The sequence below is a fragment of the Nanorana parkeri genome, unplaced genomic scaffold (genome assembly GCF_000935625.1).
Source record: "Nanorana parkeri isolate BGI_ZX_2015 unplaced genomic scaffold, ASM93562v1 scaffold19, whole genome shotgun sequence".
Classification (NCBI taxonomy): domain Eukaryota; kingdom Metazoa; phylum Chordata; class Amphibia; order Anura; family Dicroglossidae; genus Nanorana; species Nanorana parkeri.
This window is the reverse complement of record NW_017306287.1, coordinates 2,409,110-2,425,035: the sequence shown is the minus strand read 5'-3', so window position 1 is coordinate 2,425,035 and position 15,926 is coordinate 2,409,110. Positions and strand designations below refer to the sequence as shown.

Here is a 15,926-nt window from a genome sequence, read left to right as displayed (position 1 = left end):
CTAATATTAAGAGAGAGCTGAGCTTATCACTCTGCTGCTTTTCCTTCACTGTCCAGTCACAGGCTGAGGGAGGGACAAGACCTGTAAGTGTTATTTACTGCAGCAGGTTTCCTGTCCATGTCCAGCCAGACAGGGCTGAGCTGTGTAAGTATTAGAACCAGATGGACAGAGGGGTAAAAAAAAACAAAAAACAGCTCCCGTCTATGAGTGGAATTTATCAACAGCGGAGCAGACAGAATCTGGAGCAGTTGCCCATGGCAACCAATGCAACCTCCTGGCTGTCTGTGGCCGTGCATATTGTACGAGTATAATGACAGGTTCCTAGACGTATTGTGTGATGGAAGAAAAGGTGACTGGAGCAGAGATGGAAGAAATGGCAGCACACAATATACAGCATGGACTCGGAGAGGGGCTTTGTTTGCAGGGATGAATAGATGGTACGCGCAGGCCTAGAATACGCTATGGGGGTGTAAGACGAATACGCATTCAGTGGTGAATACAGGAAATATTCATCGGTCTTCCATCACAAACACAAATAATGTTTTATTCCTCAATATTTTAATTAAAACCCAACTTCTGATTTGAGGTAAAAAAAAAAGTGCTACCTGCGAAGTAAAGGGTTAATACTCACCTGTACTGCAGCCAATCATTGCCTTCTGGAAGGGTGAAGCCGGTTGGAAAAATACTTCTGGGTGTGTCGCTTCCCTGTGACCCCCCTGCTTCACGCTTTGGTTCCATCCATCAACCCCACGCGCCACATCGCTCCCTTGTCCTGTAATGATGTAAGGCAACCTTGGCACTCCAATGGTGGTGAAACTACAAATCCCCTCAAGCATCTGCCTCTTGGAGCTGTGGCTGGTGGAGTCTTGCAAAAACTCATGGGACTTGTAGGTCCACAGCATCTGAGGTGCAGAGGTTGCCAAACCCAGAGGTAAGGGCCATTGTATGGAACCACAGCATGCAGAGGTGGACCAGACACTCCAGCTATGCTAAAACTACAAATCCCATAATGCATCTGCCGCTGGGAGTCATGCCTGTGGCTGGCAGAGTCTTGCAATACCGCATGGGACTTGTAGTTCCACAACAGCTGGAGTGCTGAGGTTGCCAAACACTGAGGTATGGAACCACAGCACGCAGAGGGGAATCATACTCTGCAGCTATGCTGAAACTACAAATACCATAATGCATCTGCCTCTGGAAGTCATGCCTGTGGCTGGCAGTCTTGCAATGCCTCATGGGACTTGTAGTCCCGCAACAGCGGGAGGGCCGAGGTTGCCTACCCCAAGACTCAGACAGCCACAGGCATGACTCTCAGAGGCATATGCATGATGGATAGTTTCACCAAAGCTGGAGGGCTAAAGCTTGGCTACCACTGTGCTATAGAATGGAAATATGAGCGCTGCCAATGCTGAGGCAGCTAGGGGCTGGGAGGGGGTTGGGGGTCACCTGATCTCTCCTAGTTGCTGCCCATTACCTACATGACCTCACACAGATTGCCGCCTTTGCAGTGTGCGGTCAGACAGCAACTGTCAGCCTTCAGGTGACCTCTGACCCCTGACACTCAGCTGAGGTAAGTAAAGAGAAATTAGAGGGCAATATAACTTGTAAGTAACCTTTCAGAATCATTCTAGGTACACCCTCAGTATTCCCGTATCTAAAGTCCACTTCTCAGTGTTTATTTATTACATTTACATTCTTCTCTGTAGGGAATGAATCCTGGGAAGCTTTGTACAGGTCACCATTGACTGAAGCTATAAGCCTGCTGCAGCTCTGGGGACAGCAGGGGTAGGGTTCTGCAACAGGAAAGGGCGATTATTGAGAGCGGGAAGCAGGTAACAGGATGTTGTTTTATAGAAGAGCCCGAGGAGAGATTTATGACCCGTTGGATGTTTGATTTTATTACGATGAGTGTTTTGTACTGTGGAAGAGCTATTTATTAACCCGCAGTGCTGACTCTATTCCTTTCAGTTTCACCAAAATTGTTAATGCTCCACTCTGGTCCGATATAAAAGACACAAATGTGTGGTCCCATTTTCCTTATGCCCCCGTATGACATAATACCCATTTCCCTCACGCCCCCCGTATGACATAATACCCATTTCCCTCATGCCCCCGTATGACATAATATCCATTTCCCTCATGCCCCCGTATGACATAATACCCATTTCCCTCATTCCCCCGTATGACATAATATCCATTTCCCTTATGCCCCCGTAAGACATAATACCCATTTCCCTCATGCTCCCCGTATGGCATAATACCCATTTCCCTCACGCCCCCCGTATGACATAATACCCATTTCCCTCACGCCCCCCGTATGACATAATACCCATTTCCCTCACGCCCCCCGTATGACATAATACCCATTTCCCTCACGCCCCCCGTATGACATAATACCCATTTCCCTCACGCCCCCCGTATGACATAATACCCATTTCCCTCACGCCCCCCGTATGACATAATACCCATTTCCCTCATGCCCCCCGTATGACATAATACCCATTTCCCTCACGCCCCCCGTATGACATAATACCCATTTCCCTCATGCCCCCAGTATGACATAATATCCATTTCCCTCACGCCCCCCGTATGACATAATACCCATTTCCCTCATGCCCCCGTATGACATAATATCCATTTCCCTCATGCCCCCGTATGACATAATACCCATTTCCCTCATTCCCCCGTATGACATAATATCCATTTCCCTTATGCCCCCGTAAGACATAATACCCATTTCCCTCATGCTCCCCGTATGGCATAATACCCATTTCCCTCACGCCCCCCGTATGACATAATACCCATTTCCCTCACGCCCCCCGTATGACATAATACCCATTTCCCTCATGCCCCCAGTATGACATAATACCCAATACTCTTTTTGTACAGATTTGGGAACACCTATGTGTCTGTACATTGTGTTATAGGCTTTTTGTTGTTGGTATATGGACAATGGTCCTGGACATTTGTGGAGCCTCTCGTGAAATGTCTTCTTGTGCTGCTTTTACTGCTTCGCTGACTTCATGGCACAGAGTTCCAATGCTCCACTGACCACAGACGCAGCTCTGCTATGAGTGCTGATGATGGGGTCCTCATAAGGGTCACTGTTGTGAGACCTGTCAAGTGTGACAGTGTTTGCAAGCTCCCTGCCCTCCTGTCCTGCCATCTATCTTCTGCAATGTGTGAGCTGCTGATATAGACCAGGAAATCCTGCGCTTCCAGCCCAGGGATCACACGGAGGGCAGTGAGGTCAGCCATGAGCTGTGCTGATAAAATCTGCATGCATTGAGCTTGGAAATTTGAGGGATTAGTCTACGCATAACTAGTATTTCACATGATCAGATCCTTGGATTAAAGGAACTTATAGTGGTTTTGTATATTTTCTTATTTATTATGATCAGAGATAAATTATATGTGCAGCGGTTACCTTTTCATGACATGCTGCATGATAACAATCTGCATTCTCCTTTTCTGCCAGCAGGGGGAGCATAAAACTAATATTCATTCATATTTACAGTTTCTCGTTGCCTCCAGCTGTATGTCCCCATTCACATTTGTGGTTGGGACCAATCGGGTCCCAAAAATTGCTCCGTGAGGCTTATGGGAAAAGCTATAGACGGGAAGAGCTATACAAAGCACTGAGCACTTGCGGGTTTAGAGCTGTCAGTTCTTAGTAGAGATGAGGCCAGATTTGGTGTGAACTCTGTTCCCCCAAGCCTGCTGAAAACTCAGACCACCACCTCTTCCTTCTGACCCAATCTGTGGTGACAATTGCAGTGGAGGCATTCCCACCCTTTTCTAACGTATTGCTGCAGGATGAGGAAAGTGTCTCCCCGCAACTGATAGAGTTGGGAGGAGGGGGTGGTGGTCAGAGTTTTAAGTGTGCTTGGGCGAATGGAGTTCACACCATGCCCAGCCTCATCTCGTCCCTGCTTCCTTATACCCAGATGGCAAATCTAATGGTTCAGAGAGGTGGCATGGGAATGTAGCTGGGTTGGGCGGGGGCGCTATCCGCAGACACTGTCACTTGGCCCTAAATGGGCCAAGTGACAAAGTACCTATAAGAGTCTCTATATGGTCTAGACCCTTGGTTCTCAACTGGTGGGCCGCGACCCCGTATTCTGTTGGTCACCGCGTGCCTTCCAGTTTTCTAGGTGAGAGGCTCCTTAGCCTCCCCCTAGCGCAGCACTGGCAGTTTTCATGCCAAGCAGCCATTCAAAATATGCTGCCCGGTGCCGAGTGCCAATTTGAGGTGGGGTAGAATGGGGCTTTTGCCGTGAGGGAGCTCCATCCATACGTGCATTGCTAACAGCTCCCCCACATGCCTGGACCGGGGTGACGTCACATTCTGGCTCCCAGCACCTCTACAGGGCTCGCAAAGGAACTGTACAAGCAATGCAGATATGGATGGCGCTCCAGCACAGCAGCCCACAATGGACCTCACCACTGGTTTAGAGTTAAGATTATGGTAGCGGCGGGGTTTGGGGCTCAGGTGCCGTTTTGGAGATCAGAAGTCGTCGATTAGTGAATGCGAATACAATTTGCTATTTTTGCGTTCTCAACCCGTGTTTCTGCGCAAATAAATACAGTGCCTAATTGGCAGATGAAAAAAGTAATGTGCCATCAACCCCGGCGTGACAGCCTGTCCCTGATCGGTGAAGAAATACATTCCGAGAGTTTCAATTATATGACTTGACCTTTGATACATCTATACATTGATAGATATGTATATATGCGATCCCTGCGGCTTTCCTTGCACGGTTCAGACTCCACGTCAAGTGCAGCTATTTGTAGATAACAGTTGCTGGAAACCGAAGCTGTTGGAGCACCGTCTTGGGGTCACAGGGTTAGGTGGGGAGACAAGGATTCCCTTTTACTCCAGCAGTAATTTGCACAGTGTTACATTCAGCTTATACTTGTGTAACATAACAACACCGGCTAATGTAACAAGAGGATCTAGAATTACCGGGGAGGCCCCCATACACTGGGTCCATCTAATGCGGACGTGTTATAAGGTGGCCACTCATAGAAAGTAAAAGGCACATACGCTATCGGATCGTTACCCAATCGGATCCCCCCGGACCACTGATCTTGGCAAAAGAATCAATCGCCCACTGCGGACCTCCCCATGTGATCGCCCACTGCGGACCTCCCCATGTGATCGCCCACCGCGGACCTCCCCATGTGATCGCCCACCGCGGACCTCCCCATGTGATCGCCAATCATAACCCAGCTCAGCTCCCCGTATCATGCATGTGTTTTTTTTTTTCTCATGAATATTTTATAGAGAAGGTAGTCGTTAGAACAATATTTACAAGTCACGTCTTATTACGTTCCATGTGGTATTTGTTCTCCAGGCTAATCAGCAGTCATTTCTAAAGAGATATAATGTGTGTGAATGGGGCGGGGGGAGCGCACATAGCAGGCAGAAAGGACCCTCCTTTGCACAATCATGCATGAGTCATTATAATTCTATATGAAGTTAGTAATACTGCATACGTCACAATCACTGAGAATAGGGAAGTGAAAAAGCAAGAAGAGCGAGGGAGGGAGAGAGGGGTACACTAGTCGGATCTAGGAGAGGAGGTAAGTATCTGCTTCACTATTCTCAAAGAGAAACTATAACGTCTTCAGCAGTTATTTTATTCTAGTAGCTTTTATTTTATGTTTATAGTTCTTTTTTTTGCATTCTTTACTGTGTGTGTGTGCGTACGTATTTGTGTGTGTATATATGTGTGTGTGTGTATCCATAGTCTTTTGTTTATAAGTAAACATTGTAAATTGTATGACAAGCCTTTTTATTTTCTTAAATCTTTTGGATAGTCAGGTTTTTATTGCAGTCTCAGTCTGCACTGGGAGGAATAACCCCTCCCAGTTTGTCCTGGTGACTACTGTCACCGATACAGGAAGTAATGGGAAATCTAAATTTTTAGGACTGTCAAAGGTAAGTAGAAATCTTCCAGTTGTACCTGTTCTGGTGACAACTGTCTAAGAGGGAAGGTCTCACTTTGAGTGATTTCCTTCAATTTCCTGTTACGTTTCAAGGACAGGAAGTAAAATCTCCACACACAGACAGCAAAATATAACGTCATGGTGTTTTATCGCTTCCCTACCTAGTTTCAAAACACTAAAAATGTTTGGGTAATACATATACTTAAATACAATACAAAAGATTCCCAGGGCATTATGGGTTAGCTAAAGGGACAGCACAACGGAACAGCTTGCTTCCCAGCTGTGTATGTCTGATTTGAAAAATCAGACTAAGCCATCTGGTAAGGGATTAACTGCTGCTTCATTGACTGTTCTGCAAACTAGAGACTGGGCCCACAGCGTGGAGGAACACTGCCGCTGCAAGGAATAAGGGAAGTAGTGCAGCTTATTTCTCTACACCCGTGACCTAACAAGCATTTAACTTTTGCAGTGCGGGGAGGCCCCACTGTAAGGGTATTTTGTTTTTTTCTGGTGCCTGTAGTTGGCCTTTAAGTCTGTGGGTACCTTTTAGACCGCTTGTATTAAAAAGTGGGCGGAGACGGGAACTAAGGAACCCTCTTGTAGTGAAAAATGGGCGGAGATGGGAACTCGGCAACCCTCTTGTAGTGAATAGTGGGCGGGGATGGGAACTCACGAACCCTCTTGTAGTGAAAAGTGGGCGGAGACGAGAACTCACTAACCCCCCTCCCCTTTCTGAAAAGTGGGTGGAGATGGGAACTCCCTAACCCTCTTGTAGTGAAACGTGGGCAGAGACAGGAACTCCTGAACCCTCTTGTAGTGAAACGTGGGCAGAGATGGGAACTCACTAACCCCCCCTTTCTGAAAAGTGGGCGGAGATGGGAACTCCCGAACCCTCTTGTAGTGAAAAGTGGGCGGAGATGGGAACTCCCGAACCCTCTTGTGAAAAGTGGGCGGAGATGGGAACTTCATGAACCGATAGCATGCCAAACGAGTCCTGGTGGGTAATTCCAGCTTCAGGTGTCATTGTAATGACCCTTTAACCCTTCACTGGCCATCGGATGAGGAGCTTCGGGTCTCCGCGTGCCGTATCTGAGAATAACATGTGAGCAGATATAGTTATTATAGACGGTTCTTTTGGAGAGACATGGAGCTGCTGAATCCTCTCACACCATTCTTTCCACAATCCCCATCTCTGTACCCTGTGATCTCTCTCACAGTTCTTATCACTGTCCGCATTCCTCTGCCTCCCTACAGTGACAACTTCTCACTTTGTTATTAAGTGTGGCCAACGGTCAGCTACAGCCTCCCCGCCATCTTATCAGGATGGCTGACATATTTCTTTCTGCGCTGTCACTGAGCCTCTGCCGTGCCACGTTCAATGGTGGTAGTCTTATACATGTTATGTTTACACAAGGCTTCTATAGCCCCATAAACAACAAGCAACAAAATGGCCGCAAATTGCATGTAAAAAGGTTTATCATTAGCATTTCAGGGAAAACAAACGACAATCCTAAAATAAACTTTCCTGGGGTGTTTTATAACTGTCGGGGCCACATGAAGAATTTTAATATTGTCTCCTGCATGTGGTTCCTCCTCCACGTCGTAGCTGAGCAGACGTGAACTATAGGAAGAAAATGTAACACTCCCATTCAGCAAGTAGATCATGTTGCTGGTTTACGCCATTAACTGAATTAATGATTTCCAGGCTTCAGACTAAAGTTCTCCTTTCAAGATTACATTTTGGGGTTAAAGATTACATTTCACAGGGTTAAGTTTTTTTGGGTTTTTTTCTCTGCTGTTTTCTGCAGAAACATGAGCTTTGCTGATTGCAGAAATATAGTTCTGACTCAGTAGGAGGCATGACAGACTGCTGCAGAGAGACCGCTGTTTCTACACAGATAGCAAGGGTACAACTCTGCAGTCAGTCAGCTCAAGGCACCCCATGCAAGCTCTGGAGGAACCCTGGTTGAGAAAGGCTGCAGTACAGTGTCACTTGAGCAACAGCTTTGAGCCTGGCAGAGCTGCCAATATCCCATCCAAGATGGCGGTGCAGTGGGAAAAATTCCCCTTGCATTAGTGGTCAGTGGGAAGACTGTCCCTTACACTGGTGGTCAGTGGGAAGACTGTCCCTTACACTGGTGGTCAGTGGGAAGACTGTCCCTTACACTGGTGGTCAGTGGGAAGACTGTCCCTTACACTGGAGGGAAGACTGCCGCTTACACTGGAGGGAAGTTGGTGGTCAGACTGTCCCTTACACTGGTGGTCAGACTGTCCCTTACACTGGTGGTCAGACTGTCCCTTACACTGGTGGTCAGACTGTCCCTTACACTGGTGGTCAGACTGTCCCTTACACTGGTGGTCAGACTGTCCCTTACACTGGTGGTCAGTGGTCAGACTGTCCCTTACACTGGTGGTCAGTGGGAAGACTGTCCCTTACACTGGTGGTCAGTGGGAAGACTGTCCCTTACACTGGTGGTCAGTGGGAAGACTGTGCCTTACACTGGTGGTCAGTGGGAAGACTGTGCCTTACACTGGTGGTCAGTGGGAAAACTGTGCCTTACACTGGTGGTCAGTGGGAAGAATACTCCTTACAGTGATGGTCAATAGGAAGAATGCCCCCCTTGCAGCAGTGGTAAGAATGCCATCCTTACAGACAGCCAAAAAGATCATTGGTGTCATGCAGCTGGCTCTGCCAAGGGGCATTGGCCCCGGCACTATGCAGGCACCATCAAATGGGAGATCAATCAGCTCAAAGAACCCCTAGCAACCTCTGGAGGAACCCTACAGTTCCACAGAACCCTAGCTGAGAATGGCTGTTATATAGAGTATGACTTGAGTGACGGCTCTGAGTCTGCTGGGGTTGCCGAGTGCTGACATCACATCCAAAATGGCGGCACCCAGCATCACTCTCAGGGCTCTTGGATTTCTACAAAAGGGAGGCATTTACGGGTAAATAGCACGGACAGGTAATCTTACGGGAAGATTATAGTTGAAATGAATTGTCTGTTGACAGGGTCTCTTCAAAGTGAGCATGTTGCTTTACCCTGCATAGGCCAAGTACAGCATCACTTTAAGAAACACTTAGTACTTCTTCGGATGCTGAGTCATTCCCTCGTCTGTTTTGGAAGAGGTCTGCCAGCTACAGGCTCAGAACTTGGAGCTTCATGCCAGAGAAGTAGCAAGTACCTCGAGGCCATCTTCCTCCACTCCCACCATAGCACCCTTCTACATGTCTGCACCATTCTACCTTCCATGCCACAGGCATTTTCACTGCCACCTCCAAGGAACAGCGGGTTTCAGACACTTAGACAGTCTATTTATTTCACGTATTTACACAGCCAGTGCCAACGCTTTTCCACACCCGTCTGTACATATTGAGCAATACTTCCTGCAAGTAACCATCCAGATGGAATCTCAATCTCGAGAATCTGATAGAAGCTTTAACATGTTCATGTCAATTCTGCAGCTTTCATTAAAATAATACCTGGTGATCCTGCCATGTAGGTCCTCGTTAAGACACTTCCTGTTGTAGGGCGATCACACTCTGGCCCTGTCTTCTAATTGTGCTCCTGTGTTGTCACCTTGGCTTTCAATGGAGACTGCAAATGGCTGTTTCCGCACAGGAAGACGTGACTTGGATTTTACGGAGGAGTCTTTCTCTGCCGCCATGTGACAGCCTTTGATCCCTCATCGACCATTCAACAACCCCCAGCGCTGCCACATGGCGGCGGGGTGTGGGTCACATGCTCATGCATACTCAGTGCTGTGTTTCCTGCTTTGGCAGCTGAACTGAGTGGAGAGAATAGGCAGCTGGTGAGGTCGCCATTGAAGACAACCCGTTGCATTAAAATAATCATATTGTTTCATACAATAGGCATGTGCGTTTTCCTGTACTTGGAAACATCAGAACAATGTACAGTACCTCGGTTCACAAACGTTTCGGATCATGACCGTTTCTGTTCGCGAACAGGAAGTTCGGCAAAATTTTGCTTCCGTTCGCGAACTCTGCATCGGGTGACGAACACAACCACAGCCATCTACCCTGCTCTGACACGTGGTCGTGGCTTCCTCTAGTCGAGATCACGGTCTTATCACAGTTTGATTCGGTTCGCGACCAGAATCGTGGAACAAATTAAGTTTGTGAAGTGAGGTACCACTGTATTAAATACCGTTCCATATCCAGATTTGCTTAAGACTGTCCCACATCTGTGGAGAGCCATTCACTCAAGAATGGCTCTCCACAGACCCTTGGGGACCCTGGGGTCTCCAGCTTTCAGTGCATGCCTGTGCCTCTAGCATTCTTAGGCTGACCATATACTATATACAGTATGATTGTACTATCACCTTTTGATCTACCATCAACTATTTTTTAACTTGGGGGTCTATTTATAAACATTTTGCAGGGCCCTTCACTCTGCGGATATCTGTGAATGTTTGTTTTGTGCAAATAATTCCAAAAACTCATGTTCTTTTTCAGTCTGAATGTATTGTCATGTAATACTACATTATGGCCGCTAAATGGAGCTGAGGAGCATAGCAGTTAAGTATTTTTATCCTATGCTCCCCATCTCCATCTAGCGGCTTTAATGTAGTATTACATGGCAATACATTTGAACATTCGTTTTTGGCATTATTCGCCCAAAACTAATATTCACAGATATCTGTAGGACGAAGTGACGAGGGAGCATGGAGCCAATCGGGAAGCTGGGCAGCATTTAATGACCCACTGCCCGGCTTCCTGATACCGGAAGTTCCGGTATCGGGCTAGGCATCAGAGCATTTGGGTGAGTACGAGTACAAGTACAAACACTATCGGTATCCGTATCAGTGCATCCCTACTACATACCTCACCCCAGAGGTTTTTTTTCCCTCTTGACAAAAGTGGAGTTCCCCTTTAAAAGCTCAGTTTTTAAGTAAGCCTGCGTGCATCACTTTACACGCCGCGCTAATGGGCAATTTCCTGCCACTAATGCAAATCATTGTTGTCCCAATAAAAGCAGCGATTAGCGAGTGAGCAAGTAGTAGAAGGCCTCGGCTCTCAGTAACGATCACAGCAACCTCTTTTTATGATGCTTAATTACCTCGTTAGAAGGAGCCTTGTTACCGGCAGAGATCTTTGTTTGGATGTTTTTATATATATATGATTACATTTATATGGTGACACTACTTGTCATCCTGTAATTACACCTGAATGCTGCAGGACAGGTTCTAGGTCTTGCCCTTCCGCCACCTGCAGATGCCTGTCCATGTGTCACTTGGGGAAGAGGGAAGCACAGGTCCGTGCCACACATTTTTTTTTGTTTACTAGATTGTTTTTTTTGTTTTCTGTCTTGCTTGTATATTCCATTTTCATTTGAGTCACTTGTGCCACTTTTCTCTTTCTCCTCTCTCTCTCTCCTGTGCACGCTGGCTGTGTGTGATAAAGGTGATTCCCGGTAACCTCCTCTGCCTTCCCGAGCCTCTTCCCTCTCCCTCCCTGCTCTACGCGTGTGTGTGTGTGTTCCTCCCTCCCTACTTCCTTGTCTCCTGACAGCTGTGCCCATTTCCCTCGGTTCATTCCTTCCTTGCTTCTGTGCTGTGTCCCTGTGCCCTCCTTCCCCTCTCCTCTGCCCTTCCCCCTGCCCCTCTCTTGATGCCCTCCACCACCTCCTGGCGCTTCCTGTGTGGCTCTCTCAGATCTAGCCCGGGATAAGTTGTGTGAGATCGGGGCACACATGGGGAGCTCAGCGTCTTCTCTGGCAGCCGAGGGCAAGTCACACCATGGCTCCATGGGCACCGCGTACCCTGCACTCAGCCTGCTGGGCTGGCAAAGGAACGGGGTCCCCGGGCCACTTTGGCACGGCTCTGTCATTCCCATGTACAGGATGCACAGGTAAGAAGGATTCCTGATCGTTTTCTTTTAACAACGCAGCCGGGGTCGTCCCGTAACGCAGAAGTCGGTGTGGTAGCCCGTAGCAACCATTCGCCACTCTTTTTGCTGTTGACCGAGAAGGAAAGGGCTGATTGGTGCTGCTATGGGTTACGCGCTACGTGTGTTGCTGTTTGAGTGAATAACTTTTATTTTGCTATACAGCCTTCTTTTATCAGCGTATACATTTTAACAAAATAATATACCTGGAGCTTATTAATATGCAGCGCTGTGTGTGTAAATATGAACACGGGGAAAAAAATATATTATTTTTTATATATATATTATAATTATCTATCTATCTTAAAAATCTAGGTGTGTGTTTTTGGAGAGGAGGTAGACCTGATGCAGAATAATATAACAGGTCATGCCGTGCACACTTATAGGACCCTAGGTCTGTTTATAAACCAGTAAATGTGCCTTTCACCAAACATTCTCCGCTGGAGAATCAATCACTGTCACTTGAATCATATGGACCTGCAAAATTGTTCACCGGAGAATGTTTGGTGAAAGTCACATCCGCTGCTTTATATATAGACTCCACAGTCTAAGACGAAGTAGGTGTTCGCAGACATGATATGGTTACTGCCCAGTCTGCCCTGTGGGGGTCACATTGGGGATGATCTGTCTGTTGGCATTTCGTTGCAGGCGGGAAGATTAGTCATTCGGAGTGCAGTTTTCTATGGCTATGGTTCAGAATAAGACTAGAATAATGTGTTTGTTCAATGCATGTGTTCATGTGTTTGTTCAAATGTGTATGCTTGGCTAGAAACATGGCGCTGGGGTCTTCTGACTGGCATGTTATGTCTCAGACTGAATAGGCTTCTGCAGCCATTAGATGATAACTCTCCAGTCTGTGCAATGAGGGTTATGCTGGAGATGGTCAGATGTCAGTGGGCACTCTGTGGCTCCTGCATATGGGAAAATTAGAAATTGGAATTGCATTTTTCTAGTGCTATTCCTAGAGATAGGTGTTTGCCCCCCTGCAGAAAGATTCATGCTCAGCTACACATGTGGTGCTGGGGTCTTCCCACTGGCATGTCATGTCTCAGACTGAATAGGAGCCCACAAACATAAAATAGTTCCTGCCCGGTCTCTGCAATGAGGGTCACATTGGAGAAGGTCTGATGTCTGTGGGCACTCCGTGACTTCTACAGTTTGAAAGATGAACTGTTTTATTTTTGCTTGGACTGTTTCCTGAAATAAAACAAGAGCCACGTGTGTCTGCTTCCTGCATAAACATGCACGATTGCACAAGCACATGTTGCTGGGATCTTCCGAATGTCATGTCTATTGACCTCACGGAGCAGACTGGGAAGTAATCTTGCTATGTCTGAGGGCACCTATTAAATCTGCAACTAGAGTCAGTTCAGATGATTATGAAAAAAAAATCCCCTACAGTATTGTAGATTGGATACAAGTTACCATCAGTGGGGCCACACATATATCACTGGCTGTATGGGTACTGCATCGTAACCGTAGGGTTACTGTAGGATAGCACCCAGGGAACTGTGGGAGTTCTATATGGTAACTGTAGGGTTTCTGTAGGATAGCACCCTTGGAACTGTAGCACTACTGTAGGATGAGTACTGGAGGGTAACTGTAGGATAGCACCCAGGGAACTGTAGGGGCTCTGTATGGTAACTGTAGGATAGCACGCAGGGAACTGTAGTTGTTCGGTATGGTAACTGTAGGGTTACTGTAGCATAGCACCCTTGGAACTGTAGGGTTACTGTAGGATGGCACCCAGGGAACTGTAGGAGTACTGCATGGTACCTGTAGGGTTACTGTAGGATGGCACCCAGGGAACTGTAGGGGTTCTGTATGGTAACTGTAGGGTTACTGTAGGATAGCACCCTTGGAACTGTAGGAGTACTGCATGGTAACTGTAGGATGGCACCCAGTGAACTGTAGGGGTTCTGTAGGATAGCACCCAGGGAACTGTAGGGATTCGGTATGGTAACTGTAGGGTTATTGTAGGATAGCACCGGAGGAACTGTGGGGATACTGTAGGGTCGCAGGGGTCTCTGTGTTAGTCCAGTCATTTTGTAATCTTTATTTCTCAGATTTAATCTGTATAATCTGTGCTTCTCTGTTAATAGCTAACCCCAGCGATAAGACGCCACTTACTCTTTCTGAACACTCTCTTAGCGTACCAAGGGTAATTTCATAATCTGTCAATAAATCGCAATCCTTTCTGCCGTAATTTCACAAAATAGATAAGGGACTGATAACATCAAAACATTGCTTCCAGGAGTTGTAAATCATAAGACAGCAGAAACTATTTCAAATAAACGTTTTTTTACTTTAATGTCAATCATGCCGATTTAATTAGGTGTGCAAAACTGCTGATTAAATCTCCAGATAGCTGACTCGGGAGCTGTGCCATTCACCTGAGCCTAGGCTGGCCATAGATAGGATGAGGTGAATATTCTTGATCAAAATGATCATAGGTGAATGAGCAGTAGGTGAATACTTTGCGATCATTTACAGGGACTCGTATGGTATTAGATGAATTGATCCCTGTTTACAGTACTGGAATACTTGAACTGTAATTGCCCAGTGCTCCAAACTATCATTTTTCCTGAAAAATTACTCAAAAATGAAAATTATTCTCCGGCACGCTGACTTGTATCTCTCATTATACTGCTCATCATTCTTAGATTTGTACTTGAGATGTTGTCTGCATTCACTAAATTCTCAAAAAATTATTTATGGAATGCTCACGCTATGTTCTTCAGAAGACGAGAGGGGTCGGTGTTGTCCTGTCATAGGATGACAATGGTGCTCCTCCATAGATGGTGAGTGTTGTCACCCTAGGACAGGAAGTTATTTGCAGCATCACAAGATGAAAATAAAGGGAAGAAAATGAATGCAGCCGCCACATCTTGTATAAGACTTTTTGTTCCTGGGTTTATATACACTGTCAGTGGCCTCTAAGTTTCAAGTCCTGCATGCTGGGGGGAAAGTAAGGATGCCCACATGTCCTCGTATAAGTATCGGTATTTCCCTGGGCTCCAACAGACCAACAAAGTGACAAGGGAGCAGGACAAAGGGGTGAATCAATGGGGATGGATGTGTATTATAAGAAAACCTGTCACTTCGCCCCCTGAATGAGCAAAGTGGCAAAATGACCCTCTTCCCCAGGTGACAGTGTTTGGGCCTGGCAGTTGACTCCGATGATCCAAGCACTACATGCTAGGGGGTAAGGGAAGGTAGCCACACGCCCCCTATACCAAGGTATTTCAGAGGGCTCCAGCAGACAAATGGAGCGCCAAGGGAGTATGGTGAAGAGGTGTATGAGGGGTGTATTTTAGGAGAACCAGTCACTTGGCCCTGATCAAGCAAAGTGACATTGATCCCTTTTAATCCATAGAGTGGAAGGCTTGGGGCCCATGCACATTATGTTGCGTATAACACGCAGGCACTGGTTCACATTGTAGCATTACCGTGATTACATTTTTCTTTATTTTAAATTAACGAAAGAACCTTTCATTTAACTCTGTGCACAACCGCGAGTGGCGACGCTCTGCCGCACGTAACGCATTGTTTTGTCATGGTGCAACGCACATCAACACATTTATATGGTGTGAATACAACACATAGAGAACAACTGTTTTGCAAGTGCCCTTGCGTTGATTCTGCGTTGACTTAGCCGATCAGGGTGACTAGTGTGGATGAGCCCCCTGTGTAAACCTTTTATCGAGTTGAAGAGCCGCTGGCGCGGATGCTTCTATAGCAAACAGAAGCCCCTGACACATCTGTGTGCTGGATGATGGGGAAGACACTGTACTATTATTACACATCAGACCCTGCGTGGGATGGCAGAGCCTGGCACTGTCACATTCTCTATGGCAGAGAACACTCGTCTCGTCTGTCGTCCTCACCCAAACAGTCAAGTGTTTCATCCCCGGCTGTATTCCATTCACCGGAGCGCTCTGATACATACACCGCATATCCCCTTCACTACACACAGGCACATTAAACCGGTTAAACGTCCTGCTCCTGTCAAAGATGAAAAGAGTGACGACACAGCAAATGATTACACCACTGCTTGTGTGTGTGG

The 15,926-nt window shown here is 46.8% G+C and overlaps 1 protein-coding gene across 2 annotated transcripts in view; it reads left to right on the top strand.

Annotated features, from left to right (window-relative positions):
- The window catches only part of CAPN15 (calpain 15), a 58,389-nt gene that overhangs the window by 5,436 nt on the left and 37,027 nt on the right, over nt 1-15,926 (top strand). The window contains exon 1 of one of the 2 annotated variants that reach the window (XM_018561986.1): nt 11,383-11,824. The exons of the other annotated variant lie outside the window; for it this stretch is intronic. Within the exon in view, the coding sequence (XP_018417488.1) occupies nt 11,667-11,824 (158 nt within the window). The 5' untranslated portion in view covers nt 11,383-11,666. Of the gene's footprint in view, nt 1-11,382; nt 11,825-15,926 lie in introns of those variants that run through there. 2 annotated transcript variants of the gene reach the window in all.